The 15,552-nt window shown below is 39.6% G+C and overlaps 4 protein-coding genes across 8 annotated transcripts; 3 read left to right on the forward strand and 1 right to left on the reverse strand.

The window, feature by feature from the left end:
• Positions 1 to 970: 970 nt before the first annotated feature.
• Positions 971 to 6,889, reverse strand: trim46a (tripartite motif containing 46a). 4 transcript variants are annotated; one of them, XM_020928073.2, is made up of 12 exons: positions 6,836 to 6,889; positions 5,889 to 6,153; positions 5,284 to 5,431; positions 4,459 to 4,657; positions 4,242 to 4,388; positions 4,069 to 4,164; positions 3,702 to 3,955; positions 3,278 to 3,399; positions 2,484 to 2,813; positions 1,908 to 2,137; positions 1,771 to 1,838; positions 971 to 1,361 (listed from the first exon to the last, which is right to left on the reverse strand). In XM_020928073.2, the coding sequence occupies exons 1-12, from the start codon at positions 6,887 to 6,889 to the stop codon at positions 971 to 973; spliced, it is 2,304 nt and encodes a 767-aa protein (XP_020783732.2). The 4 variants fall into 4 exon arrangements, with proteins under 4 accessions (XP_020783732.2, XP_055020060.1, XP_055020061.1 ...); XM_055164085.1 differs by having other exon boundaries at positions 5,284 to 5,452; positions 5,871 to 6,153; XM_055164086.1 differs by having other exon boundaries at positions 5,865 to 6,151; positions 6,831 to 6,889.
• A 545-nt stretch (positions 6,890 to 7,434) lies between these two features.
• tmem107l (transmembrane protein 107 like) lies at positions 7,435 to 8,827 on the forward strand. Of its 2 annotated transcripts, none has more exons than XM_020928093.2 (5): positions 7,435 to 7,743; positions 7,883 to 7,950; positions 8,016 to 8,116; positions 8,266 to 8,362; positions 8,673 to 8,827. In XM_020928093.2, exons 1-5 carry the CDS (start codon positions 7,657 to 7,659, stop codon positions 8,740 to 8,742), a joined length of 423 nt encoding a protein of 140 aa, XP_020783752.1. In that variant the 5' UTR covers positions 7,435 to 7,656; the 3' UTR covers positions 8,743 to 8,827. The 2 variants fall into 2 exon arrangements, with proteins under 2 accessions (XP_020783752.1, XP_055020035.1); XM_055164060.1 differs by lacking the exon at positions 8,266 to 8,362 and adding an exon at positions 8,432 to 8,528.
• Positions 8,828 to 9,287: 460 nt separating this feature from the next.
• On the forward strand, positions 9,288 to 12,089 carry krtcap2 (keratinocyte associated protein 2). The gene is made up of 5 exons (XM_020928056.2): positions 9,288 to 9,391; positions 10,545 to 10,699; positions 10,998 to 11,061; positions 11,150 to 11,216; positions 11,748 to 12,089. Exons 1-5 carry the CDS (start codon positions 9,388 to 9,390, stop codon positions 11,866 to 11,868), a joined length of 411 nt encoding a protein of 136 aa, XP_020783715.1. The 5' UTR covers positions 9,288 to 9,387; the 3' UTR covers positions 11,869 to 12,089.
• A 227-nt stretch (positions 12,090 to 12,316) lies between these two features.
• On the forward strand, positions 12,317 to 13,358 carry s100a10b (S100 calcium binding protein A10b). Its single transcript, XM_020927965.2, has 3 exons — positions 12,317 to 12,488; positions 12,918 to 13,069; positions 13,144 to 13,358. Exons 2-3 carry the CDS (start codon positions 12,923 to 12,925, stop codon positions 13,300 to 13,302), a joined length of 306 nt encoding a protein of 101 aa, XP_020783624.2. The 5' UTR covers positions 12,317 to 12,488; positions 12,918 to 12,922; the 3' UTR covers positions 13,303 to 13,358.
• The last annotated feature ends 2,194 nt before the right edge of the window (positions 13,359 to 15,552 follow it).

A 15,552-nucleotide genomic window follows, 5' to 3' on the forward strand; every position in this document is an offset into this window, starting at 1 on the left:
GAGCAAGGCTGAAGTAACATTCATTGAAGCAACATTTTTTTATGTCTATCTAGAAATACCTAAATACAATCTGGTCGGAAAAAGACAACGTGTTTAGTTTTAGTGCGGGTTTCAAGTACAGAAGCATCACTGTGAAAGTCCAGACGAACTAAATAAATAAATTCAAGGCATTTCAGAAACAATTTTGTAACATCAATACATTACAATCTGTGTCGAGAAAGAAATGAGAATTATTTTTAAACCATGATTTGATGAGATTTACAAGATAACACACGTTTGTTTTAAAATATGCATGTTATCTAATGAAGATTTAAAGTTGGACAGTGTTAAAAGTGTACTGAATAACATTTCTGCAGTAGATTTTGACAGACAGTCTCTATTGAAATGTCCTTGCTTTGCTTGTAAAGTTCAACAGAATGACACTAAACGTCTCTCCAGTATCTCCTTGTGATGGCATCAGGCCGAATTATAGGTCAAATCTGTGGAAAAGTCTGGTGGCCTCCCTCGCTTGCAGTAAGAATGCAAATACGAAAATACGAAGGTGAAAAAGAAAAACGTGACATTGTGTATCTTTATAAACCGGTATATTAACACACACTAACTAAACATATGTTTCCAATTCCTCTTTTATGAAATGAGTAACAAAGAGCGCTGTATCAACAATAGCGTTTTGAAATTTTGTAACAGAAGATCTTATTATGGAAAAATGTGCGCAGGCTCTAAACATTTTTTCTCAAAGGATGTCATGAATCACGATAACGGGTTTGCGGGAACAGCGGTGCATCCCTTGGAGAGAACGCTGCTCAATTCTAATATTATTGAATAAAACAATTGTATTACCTTCTAAATATCTCTCATTTCTCTCTGAACACAGCTTGTACATGTCAGTAATAGTATTTGTGTGTGCATATTTGCCTATTTTACGAGGTTGGTAGCCCGTGTCTGAATGGTGACTCTGCGCGGCGGTGGTTCATTCTATGTTCCTATTGGCTATCAGGTCCTGCAGCTGGAGCGCTCCGCCCCCGATGAAGCAGAAGGCGGGGCAAACCGGGGCAGAGCAGTCCAGCGGTCCGTTCCAGAGCATCCGCAGTGAGTGGGCGTCATAGAAGGTCACCCGGCCTTTGTCACAGTCCAGACAGACCCCCAGGCGAGGGGGCAGAGGAGCCGTGAGAGGGTGGGACAGGGAGCTGTGACCGCTGCTGCTGTGAGAGAGCACTGCCCCCTGGCTATGACTCTCGGCATGACTCTGAGTGTGGCCCTGAGGCAGCAGGATCTTCCCCATGCCCATCGTCAGGAAGCAGAAGGAGGGGCAATCCTGAGCATCCTCTGCACCGCTGTCATGGCCGCTGTCCGGGTCACAGCTACGGATGGGCACAAGGAACAATTCAGAAAGCAGAAAATACATATACTCATATTTACATCATTTTAACATTTATGTTCTCATACTTGTGAAAAACAGAGTCACAGAGCACCCACAGATATTATTTAACAAATTACAATTTCATTCAAATATTACAGGAGTGAAATGCCAAGCTGTTAAAGGTGAATTATATAACTTTTCTGGGGGAGTGTAAATCTATCTTCGCAGGCTAGCTTGCCTATCAATTATTGCCAGGAATTTTCCAAAGTATGGCAAAAAACAAGTGCAAAGGCAGTGTAATGTGACCATGAAGGTTCGGACTTTGGACCAAAATAAAGCAAAACTGCCGAAGAAGTCTAAAGGGGAAGTAAAAGTGGCACTTCAAAGGTTAAAATAAGAGGGCGAGTTACCGAGGGCTGGTGATGTCTGGAGGAAGGTGAAACCACTCCTGGAGTTTGGTTTCCTGTCCCACTCCCACCTGTATGAGACAGAACAGTCTTAAAATGTTAAAAACAGACCAATCAGTTATTTATTAATCCCCTCTTACCTTCACAAGGTAAGATCCAGGCTCCACTGAGCATGCCCAGTAGTGTCTGCCCTGAGTCACTGCCAAGTCGGCCACCAGCAGGTCAGAGGTCAGGTGACAGGAAGTGAGAGCACGATCAGCCGCCTGCAGCAGAGACAGTCCCGGGACGCTGCGGGCATACGTCAGGCCTTTACCCAGAGCCAAGCGGTCAGCGTGGAGGCCCCAGCGAGAGTCCAGAGAGAAACTGAGGACTGAACACAGGCCAAGAACACATTCATCAGAGTTAAATAATTCATTATGGTGGTGTATTTATACGCAAACAACAACAAAGCAAAACATTAATAAGGGGGGAATATTAATTTTCACTGTCAGATTTTGTAGGCAATGACCAAAACAAAAGTATTTTCTTCAGATTTATCATGTGGTCTTGTACCAGTTCTGATATGGAGCAAAACCACTGTAAACCATTAAGAAAATAAGTAATTTTGTCCTAGCTATTACTTTTCAGTATCAATACTTGTTCAAATGAGTATCTAGGATTGATACTAGTTTTCGCATCCATTAGTATTTGGGTATTGAACCTTGAGCCCATCTCACCAGGAGCAGGCGGGGTGTGCAGATACACCTCTTCACTGTACTCTCCAAATCCAGCCTTGTTGCATCCTCTGACCCGGAGCACGTACACACTGTCCATCTGCGGCCGCTCGATCACCGCCGATGTCCCTCTCACTTCGTCCACGCGTTGCCATGACACGGCAGCGTTTGGCGACCCGGTGCCCCCCCACGTGGCTCCAGTGGCCCCCGAGCGACGCTGGTATTCCACAGAGAAATGCCAGGCTGGGGCAGAGTCCTGGGGCAGGCGCCAGCACACAAACAGCTGGTCATAGGCTAACGTCTTCTGGGTGTCGATGACCGGGGCGAGAGGGGCTGCAGGGGGGAAATGTAGAGGGCAATAATTCATTCAGTGTAAAAACAGAGAAGTGTCATTTTAAAAACTCATGGAGCCTTCCAATCTACTCTTGGGCTGACAGTCTTTGAAAAACCAAAACTACTTTAGAGCAATTAAATCATTTCAATCACCATTAGGGCTGCAAATGATTTGTCAACTATTAAAATAATTGTAATAGTATTTAGATTATTATTAACTGGAATATACAGACTGTAGAAACATAACAATTAATTATTAAATCAAAATGTTTTCATCAGTAGTACTTTAACGGTAAATATTCTCAATGTAGAAGCCTTAAGTTACTATATTTCCACTTTTATTTGGCGATGGTTAAAGCCTATTGTCTTTCGCTTATATTTTCAGTTAAGATGCTAACAAAAACAACAACTCAACAAAGAATGTATGAATAATTAAAGCGCACAAACAACATGAAAGCACCAACCCTGTATGAAGTTCACATTGCTGATGAGTTTAACTTCTCTGGAGGCGTCAAGGTGAAAGTGTCTGAACGAGGGGTCGGCCGACAGGGTGAAACTCTGGAGGTTTTCTATGGCTTTCACCAGTCTGCGGGGAAAAAACAGAATAGCAGACAGTTTTATTTTTTAAGTGCACTATGTAACTTTTGTAAACCTGAAAAGTAACGTAGTGCAACTTTATAAATACATATTCTTTCATTCTTATCATTGAATGGATTTATTTGTTAAAAAATGCTCAAACTTAAGGAATACCCTAAGCCTAAGGTTATTACAATAATAAACCTAAGGTTATTACATTTTTTGATTATCCTAGCCTCTATAGATCTTCAAACATAAAAGAACACATTGTATTAAGTGCAAGTGTTTGTTTATCACTTTCCCTGCACTTGCCTGTTGTGTGTGACTCTGGCCGCCTGCACAAAGCATGGAGGGTCTGTCTCTCTGAGCAGCTCATGGGTAAAATTGACGAGTCCCCCGCTCTCCTGCAGACCACGGCGTTCAGATACCTGCACCGACAGCGCCTCCTGTCTGCGGCTGCGTGTACCCTCCAGGGCCTGAGCCAGAGCCGCCTGACGCTCTGAGACTGCGGCCCCCAGCTCACGGACACTCTGCACCAGGTATTGCATCGCCACAGCACTGTTGGCCTAAACATACAGAAACATTCAATACTGCAAGGTTTATATACAGTTTACTCACTGTTAATGTTCAAATAATACACACAAGAACTCAATCAGTAAATACCATCCATCTATTTTACCTCCATTTGTTTAATTGTGGCCTCAATCTGGGCAATCTGGCTCTTTATTATATCTTGGTTGGCCAGAATGAAATTGGCCTGCTTAGTCACTCTGTCCTGAAAAACAAGCAAACAGGTTTCAACTTAATTTTAAAAATAATGTTTTGTATCAGGGGTACACTTCACCCTGGTACCTTCAGAGCCTGGTAAGCCTCTGCTATGGGCATTACTTTGTGCCCATGATGAACCCGCCGGAGCTTACAGTACTGGCACAGGAGCTTCTGGCAGTGACGACAGTACCACTGCATTTTCTCATGCTCGTGGACTGTGCAGGTCAGAACCTACAGCAAAGAAAAGATCCTCTTTGAGACCCAAGAAAACTCTAAAATCCCAAACCTAAATCTCACTAACCTTTGGCCGAAAGTTATTTGTGGGTAAAATGTGCTCATGCTGAGCTCGGGGTGTGCCCCACGGGTGGTAGAGTTTAAAACATTCATTGCAGAAGTTGGCTTTACAGTCAGCGCAGCCCTTTGTGGCCTCCAGAGACTGTGGAGGCTTACAGAAGCCACACATGATGGCCACACTCCCCAGGCTGATAGTGTGTCTGTACCTACAAGGAACACAGGAGCAGAGAGATAAAGAACAGCCTAAGACCTGTACACCTAAAGCACATACATCGAAGTTTGTCCTGCTTTACTTTCCATAGTTATGACTTCTACTCTTTAACTGCCTGACCTGAATACGTCACTAGCAGCTGCCCTGTTAGAGCGTCTTGAGCAGTGAAACATCACATTAGTTTGACCTGTCCAACAGAGACCTGCCTCAAGGCAACAGCTGCACCTCCAACCTGCAGCCGCAAAACCCATAACAGCCACAATAACATACTTACTATTTCTGAACACTTTTACTGCTGTGGAACTGGGACAGAAGACAGTTGTCAGACTTTATGACTCTTTTTGTACAAATAGTGATACTGCAGTCTGTCTCTCTCTCTCTCTCAGTCTGTCTGTCTCTCTGATAATGGCTTTTACAATGAATCACCATCAAACAAATGAGTTTCTCTCTCTTCAGCAGCAACAAATCAACTAAGCTTTCTCTCTATTTCTGCTTCTACCTCACTGCACACTAATTACATTGTTTTTGCTTTTTGTTATGTACTTGATTTATCAGGGAAACACTGGCATAGAGTGTATTTTAATGTTGCTCCAATAATAGTAATAACTGTAGATGCTTTACCTCTGCACAATGCGTTCTAGTGTGAGGTTACGCAGGCACTCAGTGAGTCCTCGCTCTCCCAGCTCCACGTCCTGCTGACAAGAGGGGCAGGGAAACAGCATCGGGGGGCCAGTGTCCTTCCTCCGTCGTCCTGGATACGACCCACACACTGCACCAGGAAACAAGACAACTCACATTTAAACTAGACTATAGTGCTGTTACATAAATGTAATCTGCTAGAGCCCAGTAAAGATGCACAGTAGCAGCTTTTACTTTCTTGTCTTGTCTCTGTATTTCCTTGTTCACTTTAATATGGCACTGACAACATCAAGAATCAGCAACTTTTACTTTTCATAGGTTAGATGCCAATTAGGGGGTTAACCTGATATAATAATAAGCACTTCACTTGTAAAGTCATGTTACACTCATTCAACAATTGGACTGAAGAAGGCTCAGGTTTGTTGGTGGATGGAAAGCCAGCAGCTTGTGTCCATAGAGATGTTTTTGCTTTGCTACCAGCATTTGGTAAATTAAATGTCACGTCCTGCAGACATCCTCGAACTAAACCTATAAACTGTCACTAATTAAATGACAAATGAAACTTGCACCGGTAATTGTAGGCCTACCTGTTCTGAGGATATGCTCCAGGCGGTCTGGTGTCCTGGGTGGGGGTCTGCGTCCTTGTCGGGGGGAGCGAGTGTTGGGTGTGGAGGCAGGAGAGAGCGGCTCAGGAGGCAGATCTGGAGGAGGGTAGCCTCTCTGTACTAAGACCTCCGCGGCACACAGGAGACACACACTGTGCTGGCAGGGCAAGAGAATGGGCTGCTTCACAATCCCATCACACACAGGGCAGTGCAGCTCCTTCTCCATGCTCCTCATGCTCGACTGCAAGTTAAATATACAATATTTTAAATAAAATCAAATTATGAATAGATTTATGATTGCCTTATTGTTAAGACAGGTATTCCCTTAATCATGTGGCCTTTTAATCGTGATGAGATATAAAATAATACTATGTTAGTCTTGTATAACTGTTTGACTGCAAGATAAATATAAAATCCGTGTTGAATAGACGTATTTCCTCACTGGTTCAGTGTCGTAGCTCCCTGTTGACAATCAGGAAGCTACTAGTTTTGGTAAGATATTAACCTGTATAATCTAAGAAGTGCACAAACAATATTAAAGGGTAGCATATGGTGTTTCTTTAAATAGACCTTCCTTTTGCACAAAATAAGCTGCTGAGGCCTGGTCCAGCGTCACAGCCCTGCATCCCGTCTCTATGACAACCTGCATCAGCACCGGTCTGTGCGACCGTACTATCTTACAACGATGAAAATAGATTACAATATTTATCTGACTGTGATTTCTCGATAATCGTTAGATATATTTTGCATTTGGGTCAATTTACTGGTGTTCCTGCGTCTTGTTTGAGACATTCTGCTTCATTAGCCGTCTGATGCGTACAGCCTAAAGGTTAATTAATAGAGAAGACCTCTAGCCAAGGTAAAATAATTATTGGATTATTATTCCTATTGGAAGTCTAACATTTCAGCATCATAAATGATAGGGATATACAAACCAGCGCGTCCATGATAGACGCAAACGCTTGTAGTTCTGCCTCGGCCATGCTTCGGTCTTGTCGGCTAATTTCCTCCACAGACTGCAGACTCTGGACTATCCCTCGGACATATGGACATATGGTCGTATGTCTGGCTCTCAGCAAGAAAAACCTGTCCAAGAGAAAGTGCACCAAACCAGCGCACAGCTTTGGTATCTCCGTGCGCTATGGGCTATGGCACACACACCGAGCTCTACCATTTGTTCATAAAGCACTATCAGAGGATGGAGCATTGGAAGTGCAGGGATGGAGGCGGGATAAATAAAATATTCCAATGACAATATCAACACACAAACCATAAAACACTACTTTGTGTCAACAAAACAAATTAAATAAAATGTGTTTAGCGCGCGCATATATAGAAGTGTTAAATAGTTTAATGCACATGATAATTAAATAAGAAACATGTGGTAATTTGTCTCATTCCCCCATTTTGCCACTAGATGGCAGTAGAGATTTACGGTCCGTCCCTTTATTTGTCCGTGTCCGGAAACAAAACTAAATATATGATGTTTCTAACCGGAATGAAGTATGTGACACACCAGTCCCACGGTTGTTGTAGCAACGGGGGACGCGCCTGCGTCTTCTGCTTTTTATTTTTCACTTAAAACGAGGAGTGACTAAACCGTTTTATACGGTTATTTACCAAACTAAACTTACGACCTCTCGATCTTTCAAAATCGTCCCGATTTGCTTTTTCGGATCAAAAACGATCAAATAAATTTAGCGGTCTGTTTTATAAGTATAACGTTAGCTCGTTTAGCTCGTTGTTTAACATGAGTGCGGTTCACAGTCTGGTCCCCGCGCGCTTCCTCACCATCACAGCGCACCTGGTCATTGTTATCACCATCTTTTGGTCGAGGGTAAGTCTCGTCTCCAAATCACAACAGATATGATCAGTGGTTAATAATGGCAGTGTTTATGAGCAATATAACGTTATTTGTTGAGATTTAACTGCCACGTTATTGTGTTCACTTTCTTCTGTGTTTGTTTTGTTTACAGGACAATAATGTAAAAGCTTGTCTTCCTTTGGAGTACACACAAGAACAATATGAGGAGGCGGACAAAAGGTAAAACAAACATAAACACACACGTGTGACTGGGCCTTTATCTGTATCATGTGTTTTGTTTGCAGGTTGGTGGTGGGGCTGGCCGTCACACTGGGCCTGTTCGCCATAGAGCTGGCTGGTTTCTTCTCAGGAGTGTCCATGTTCAACTGCAGCCAGGGGCTCCTTTGTATCCTTATCAGATCTATCAGACTCATTACGCATAATTTAGTTTTTTGTTGTTGTTTTTTTTGGTTCATTACATAGACTCTGCCAAAGGTATATGTTTTATTTCCATGACTCTTAGTCTCTTAATGTGACTTGTTGTTAACCCTGTAGCGATTGGAGCTCATGCCAGTGCCTCAGTAGCTCTTCTTTTCTATCTGTTTGAGCAGTGGGACTGTAGCGTCTACTGGTGGATTCTTGCCATTTGCAGGTTGGTAAATAGTGTATAGTGTAAATGTTTCCTAAAATTGTTATTTTTCCTGACGAACTTCTATACCAGCCCTGGCTGTGCACTGCAGTGCATCCGTCTCCTTATCATTTTTTGTGTTTGAAAAGTGGGAATGCTGGACATACTGGGTTATATTTGCCTGCTGCAGGTGTGTGTACAAGTGTTGATTTATGTTATAAAATGTAATTGTTAAGTAGAAATGTAACACTGTACTGTTATACTGACTATTTAATTAAACAAGAAGAGTTAGATAAATATATTCATACGCTCTTGTCTGTTTTATGTGTTCCAGTGTCCTTCCAGCCTGTGTGGAGATCGCACTGTTTATCGCAGTGTTTGGATTTAAGAAAAAGGTTTCATAGTTACATGTCTAAGTAGGACTTCTTTTAATATTTTTATATCTGCTGTTATTGTCTACAAAAATTTATTTTTGATATGTCACTCACTCCTTGTATAGAATATACTGTTTAAAAAAAATAAATAAATAAAAAAAATAAAGTAAATAAAAATCGATGACATGAAATTATTTTTACATACATTTCATTCATACTTTTCACACAGTGTTGTAGGTAAGTATAGTGTATCCATTCATGGGCATGAAAAATGATGACTGCTGCCAAGTGAAACGTCCTCAAATGTAAATGAAATATCATGAATAGTTCTACAGACAGTACACATTAATTAACATGTTATATCCAATGTATAATAGAGACTAATATTACGTTAAGTGTAACACAAGCGATATTCTTAAAAAAAAACAAAAAAAAAACAGGTGCAGCCAAGAGAAAGATATTTATTGTTGTTTTGTGACTGTGTCATAAATAATTATATCAATGCACTTTACTTGGTTTAATGTTAGTTCATGTTGGCTCCGCCCCCGGGTCCGTCCGCTCTTCTGCTCCGTGGCGCTGCTTTGGTTCCTGGTTCCTGAAGCCGGTGTAGCCTTTAGCTGGTCCAAAGAAGTTTCATTTTTTTTACACCTTTCCGACTGTTTTTTGTGCATTAAAATGGGTATGTATTACATCTGATAATCTGCAATTAAACTGTGCTAAATGTACATATTTTGACGTGTCTCAACGTGATGTTTGCTTCGTCTGAATTTTGACTTGCTTACACCAAATCTCATTCTTTTAAATTATATTAAACCTCTTCAAAGCTGCTGTGTGAAATACATTAAGTTTATTTATTTATTGCATTGACGGGGCTGCCTCCAGTTAAACCATGGATCTATTATCAGAGTAAAACTAATGTGTCGGAATTGCTCCTGTGCGGACACTGACGTGGCCTTGTTCTGTAGTACCAGAGACCGTAAATATACAGTCTGTGGTTGTACAAGTACTCAGCTCACTCCAGCTCTGAATCTCTGAATGTGGAGAGCGAACATGAGAAAAATATACTGTGCTGCTCAGTGTATTTAGGATTTTTTAATTTTTTTTTTATGGTGGGCAGTGACTTCAGTGGATGCCGCCACAACTCACTTGGTGCCTTATAAAATATAATGGGGTAAAGCAATGTATATAACTTTCTGGTGGAGGGTCCGCAACCTGCTTGTGCATTAAGATGTTATGGCTTTCCTTGTAATGTTTCACAACATGTCATTAAACTTAAGGCTAAGTTACGGGTCAGGTCCCAGAATCAGAATTTATTTGTCATTTCAGTATAAAAAAAATACACAGAAACGAAATACTGCACTCAGTTTCAGGTCAACAACAACATAGATAATAATAAGAATAAATAGTTAAAATATTGTATGTCAAATACAGTCTTTAAAAACCAGCCCCCACCCGCCCCTGTTTTCTAAAGTGCGTTCCAAGTCAGTGCTGTCTTGTAAGGTGCATTAGTGTCAGTCAGAATGCATGTTATTTTTTGGAGTTATTTTAATAACTTTTTTTTTTTATCACATCTTTTTTTTTTTTATATCTGATCTCTGTATTGAATTAAGTGCAATATGGGTAAGTATAATGCCATACTGTGGAACATTAAAGGCAATAACATAACAAGCTGGTAGCAAGAACAGTTTCCTAATGCTCTCTTCGTGGATAATGAGAAGTCAGTATTGACAGATGATATTTTTGCCCTTTATGAGAGCGGGACATCGTCACATTCAACACCTAATAATAATCTATGTTCTCTGTGTCCTTTCTGTCCATCTGCTCATGTGTAGCTGTGAACACGAGCACATCACTGGTGCTGTCCAGCCTCCTCTCTGTGCTGGTGTTTGCTGGGATGCAGATGTTCAGTAAACAGCTGAGCTCCACCGAGTGGCTCACCATTCTGGGAGGCTTCCTGGGCTCAGTCCTCTTCATCTGCTCCCTCACTGTATCCTTGTCTTCTGCAGGTGTACTCCAAAAAATAACCCTAAATATGAAGTTCTTTTGTCATTTTAAACACATTATTAGTTAATGTCAGTAAAAGAAAATGATTTAATTGTTATTTGGCCGTAGTGTCAATAACTGTGAGTAACTGGGGAAAAAAGAAGAAAGTGATGTTTCTTCTAATATTAATAGTAACATTTTAAATTGTGAGATCCCTAGTATGATATTTAATATAAAGTTCAGATAAATGGAATACAACAGGTCCTCCTATAAATGATTTGTTTCCTCAGCATCTTTACCAGGCATTTAATAACCTTGAAAATCTCATCTTTGGAAAGGGATTTCAAGCCAAAATCTTCCCAGAGAGTAAGTAATGTACAGTAAACATAAATAAGAAATACTGTAGGTGACATCTCATCTATATGGTTGCTCACATTTTAATTTCTCCTTCTAGTTTTGCTGTGTCTGTTCCTCTCACTGTTCGCCTCAGGTCTGGTTCACAGAGTTTGTGTTACTACATGGTAAGTTTATATTATGCATAAAACATGTATTTGATAAAGAAGATTAGGGCTGTGCAATTTGAATCGAGATTAGCTTGGATAATTTTGATCGCGACGTTTGCAGACACTCTTCTCTCAGTAAAAAGAATTTGGTTTGGAGCAGAATTCAGACTTGGGAAGAAGTAATTTGATTTTTGTGGCAATGATTACGGTAAATGTTGGTATTGTTTTCTTAATTTTTACACAAATGTTTTCACTGAAAGCAATTTTATTTGTTTTTAAGGCACAATACCATTTGAGAGAAATCAGTATGTTGAATTTTTAAAAATCACGTTTCATTTTTTGTCATATTGCCCAGCCCAAAAGAAGATACAAACATTTTGAAAAAACATTACATAGTCCACTTTTTGCATAGTTAGAACAATTGGCAATTTCCTGTCCTTCCTTAGAGAGGAAAAACAAAACAAAAAAACTATAATGATACGTGTATGAAAATGTAGCATCCACTTACTTACCTTATTAATTGTGCTGTTGTTTATTCCTTTTTCACAGCCTGATCTTTTCCCTGTTTGCACTGTACTACATCAACAAAGTATCTGCTGCCCTGTACCAAGCAGCCGTGCCCATAGTGACCCCGGCTAAAGCTGCCAGCAAGAGCAAGAGGAAGAACTGATCCAGCAGTACTCCGCTTCGGTCACACTGTTGTTATATTTTCCACTCTCACTTCAATGTCAGACATCAATTATGATTTGTACATGTAAAGTGCATCTGCCCACATTCCATCTGTAAATGTTATACTGTATGCGCCCATCTGGTTTCAAGTGATTACATTGGAGTTAGTTTTGAGCTAAATATTTTTTCATTCATTTTATAAATAAACCTGAAGGAAACGTCTTCTTTTGTGTTGGTTGCTTCACCTTTTCTCTCAGCAGCGTCTGTAGGTTTAACAAGGTGTGGTCACATTGTTGGATGGTGATGACACACCTTTTACTGTCTTTGGCGTTGCGTAGTTTTATGTTGTGTAAAACAGATTCTAATGATTTCTTTGAGGATTTGCAATGATATGAACATTTGCACAGATAGTAAATGAGCATGGACTGTTATCAGGCTTTTAATGTGAGCGTCAAGAGTGTGGTATTTGCACTTGGCTCTGGCTACATCCTCCTCCCTTCCTTCTCCCATCTTGGCTCTGGGCGTGTTGCTGCACGGTATAAAACCTTGGATAAACTTTTCCCGTACCCTCTCCGTAGGACTATTACCACTTCACCACAACTTTCTCACACCTCCCACTCGGTAAGTTATCTTAAATGCAATATATATTTTACATTTACTTGAGCATTTCCCGTTTACAGTAGGATAGATTGTTTAACTTTGATTTTTTTCAACCTTACCGCTATGGTTTTGGAACATATTTGGAGAATTACGCACAGTTTCCTTTTGGCACGCTCTAACTGGACACTCACCCAAGTTTTCCACACACTACGTACTTTTTGAGCTCGTTTCGCGTATGTTTGTTTTGAAAAACGCTATAACAAGGAAATAACAGCTTAAAACACCTTTTTTTCTGGCTTTTTAAATGAAAACCTTGTAGTTATTCATAGTTATCTCATGCGCAAGAATTTGAGAAGGGGCTTGGCCAACACCCACGGAACACGCTGTAATCATCAGTGTAGTATAACTATAATTTACTGTACATTAAGCAGTTTTTTGGTCTCATTTCAGTAACAATGTCTGCATGCACTGACCTGGAGAGATGCATGGAGTCTCTTATTGTGGTTTTCCATAACTATGCCAACGAGGACAAGGATGGATCCACATTAAGCAAAAAAGAATTCAAAAAACTTGTTGAGACAGAACTACCTAATTTCCTGAAAGTAAGATATAGGAGTGGTTCATAATTTAATCTCATAAAACTGCAGATATTTATGTTTTTTTTGTTTTGTTTCAGGCCCAGAAAAACCCAAACCTGGTGAACCAAATGATGAAAGACCTGGACCAAAATAAAGACCAGAAGATAGATTTTGAAGAATTCCTTTCTCTGGTCAATGGCCTTTCGATGGCATGTGAAAGATGTTATAAACTGCATGAACAGAAGGGCAAGAAGTAAAACAAAAATATGAAACATCACTGAGACAATCCTTAAATAAAATAAACAACAAATCATGCAACGTGTTTCTGTTTTTATTTAAATTCATTTCTTCCTCAGTAAACTCTGGGGATGCTTCATGGAGAAAAAACAATGCAAGAAATAACATTCCACATCATGAGCAGAAGGAGGAAGAATAACAAGTCATATTTAACCCCTACAACATTCATTTCACAATAAAAGACAAAACTAGATACCCTTCAGAGTAAATTATAGTTGTAGTTATTTTTACACTCATTTACGATAGATAGATTTTATTGAACCCGAAGAAAATGTAAATTTATTTAGATATAAGGTCATCATTTGTTCATATTTATTCTTTGTTAATATTTGAGTTGTATTTATATGTATTCACTGTTGTATATAAATTGTTATCTCTGCAGAAGCTGGATGAGCCTGCTGAGTGAGTTGACATCTGTTGTAGATTTTAAGATGATAAATGTGCAGAGCTGAATGTGCTTGCATCAAGTGTATCAAAAACAGACCTAAAACTACATACCTCTGCCTCAACATGAACACCAGTGAATGGGATCAAATTATTCCTCTATAGGTTCACTTGCACAATAATAAAATTTGAGGAGCGGCCAAGCATAGGCCTGTAATTTAAAAATGCAAGAATCCTCATCAGTCATTATGAGAGCTGGTGGGTGGATACGCTACACACTTTCTTCTGTGAAAATGAAATTCTCTTTATATTGACAAATTTTAAATGTAAAAGTGAAACAAAAGTAACCTACTCCATGAAAGCGTTAAATAAGTCATCCTGAACAATTTCATGCAGCTTCAGTGCTTTCGTTACTGAGCGACAGATCTAAAATTACACAACAATTTGTACATTTGTTATCGAAAATAGATAAACTAGGGCATAAATATATTCACTAATCATTTCTATGCTCATTGTCAATTTAGTATAGTTAAAAGTATAGTTAATTCAATTACAGTTAAACCTATTTTTATATATTTGTTATTTATATTTGTTTCTCGGACATTGCCACGTTTATTTTATTTTACTTTGTCTTTCATTGTACCTGTGCTATGTCTCAGTGCTATGCAAGAATCCTCATCTTTAGAGCTGGTGGGTGGATACACTACACACTTTCTTAAGTTAAAATTAAATTCTCTTTATAGTACAAGTAAAAGTCAAACAAAAGTAATGTGCTCTGTGCAAGGGTTAAATAAGTCATCTAGAATAAATTCCCACAGCTTCAGTGCTTTCAGTGACAGATCAAGAATTTGTTTCAAATGGATTCAATTAAAGCAACAATTTACTTCCAGCTCTGGACAAAACCTATACTCACCAGGCTCACTTATTTAGTTTACACATAAATAATAACATTAAAATGAATATAGGCCTTTTCAAATGAATGAATGAAGTAACTCACTGAAGAGTTATGGTGTAGTATAGCTGTAGAACTGCGTTGCATTAGAATCCTCACTAGATGGCGCCAACACCTCTCCAGATTTATTTTGTCTTGACAGGACTTGGGTCAGACCTGCAGATGTTTAACAAGTTTAATATAGAGTCAGTGGCCTCCTGTCTGCTACTGCTCTCTGTGTACAAGAGGTTTTACATTTGTTTTAGAAAATAATCAAGGCATAAAAATTGACTGATTGTTTCAAGGGCCCTTGTGTCATTTTAACAGTGTAGTGAATTAGTTGATTAATTAATTAATTAATCATTGCATTTATATAACACCTTTCAAGATACCCAAAGCACTTTACACTTTATTATTCATTCAATCAACACTCGGTGGTAAGCTACTATTGTAGCCACAGCTGCCCTGGGGCATACTGACAGAAGCAAGGCTGCCAATCTGCGCCATCGGCCCCTCCGACCACCACCAACAATCACGCACATACCACTTTCATACTACCATTTTCATACTAGGCAATGTGGGTGAAGTGTCTTACCTAAGGACACAACAACAGTTTTTGTCACCTGGCACTCCACTAGTGAATTTATTTTGAATTGTATTTGTTATTCATATTTCTTTGTTGAACTTTATTTGTCTTTCACTGTAGCTATGCTGTGTCCAGAACTTCCAGCTGTCTGTTCTGAGTACAGGGATTCTGAGTAACTTGGACCTGAGCCCAACCTGTACAAACGAGTTGTACTTAAAATGAGTCATGCTTAAAATGAGTCATGCTTAAGACTTCAGATATTGTTTTGTTAAGTCTGTTACTTTTGTTTGCTTTTCACATAGTTTTTAC

The sequence above is a fragment of the Boleophthalmus pectinirostris genome, unplaced genomic scaffold, assembly GCF_026225935.1.
Source record: "Boleophthalmus pectinirostris isolate CB_2022bp ecotype Guang Dong unplaced genomic scaffold, ASM2622593v1 HiC_scaffold_6, whole genome shotgun sequence".
NCBI lineage: Eukaryota > Metazoa > Chordata > Actinopteri > Gobiiformes > Gobiidae > Boleophthalmus > Boleophthalmus pectinirostris.

What these genes read in the sequence shown, in the direction of transcription:
- trim46a (XM_055164085.1), bottom strand. Translation starts at nt 6,889, where the DNA reads ATGGCCGAGGCAGAACTACAAGCGTTTGCGTCTATCATGGACGCGCTG. An exon ending in AGGCTTACCAGGCTCTGAAG is followed by an intron (nt 4,165 to 4,241) that starts GTACCAGGGTGA and finishes CTTGTTTTTCAG; the next exon opens with GACAGAGTGACTAAGCAGGC. An exon ending in CCAGACATCACCAGCCCTCG is followed by an intron (nt 1,362 to 1,770) that starts GTAACTCGCCCT and finishes GCCCATCCGTAG; the next exon opens with CTGTGACCCGGACAGCGGCC.
- tmem107l (XM_020928093.2), top strand. Translation starts at nt 7,657, where the DNA reads ATGAGTGCGGTTCACAGTCTGGTCCCCGCGCGCTTCCTCACCATCACA. An exon ending in TCACCATCTTTTGGTCGAGG is followed by an intron (nt 7,744 to 7,882) that starts GTAAGTCTCGTC and finishes TTTTGTTTACAG; the next exon opens with GACAATAATGTAAAAGCTTG. An exon ending in TATGAGGAGGCGGACAAAAG is followed by an intron (nt 7,951 to 8,015) that starts GTAAAACAAACA and finishes TTTTGTTTGCAG; the next exon opens with GTTGGTGGTGGGGCTGGCCG.
- krtcap2 (XM_020928056.2), top strand. An exon ending in TCTTCATCTGCTCCCTCACT is followed by an intron (nt 10,700 to 10,997) that starts GTATCCTTGTCT and finishes CATCTTTACCAG; the next exon opens with GCATTTAATAACCTTGAAAA. An exon ending in AGAGTTTGTGTTACTACATG is followed by an intron (nt 11,217 to 11,747) that starts GTAAGTTTATAT and finishes CCTTTTTCACAG; the next exon opens with CCTGATCTTTTCCCTGTTTG.
- s100a10b (XM_020927965.2), top strand. Translation starts at nt 12,923, where the DNA reads ATGTCTGCATGCACTGACCTGGAGAGATGCATGGAGTCTCTTATTGTG. An exon ending in AACTACCTAATTTCCTGAAA is followed by an intron (nt 13,070 to 13,143) that starts GTAAGATATAGG and finishes GTTTTGTTTCAG; the next exon opens with GCCCAGAAAAACCCAAACCT.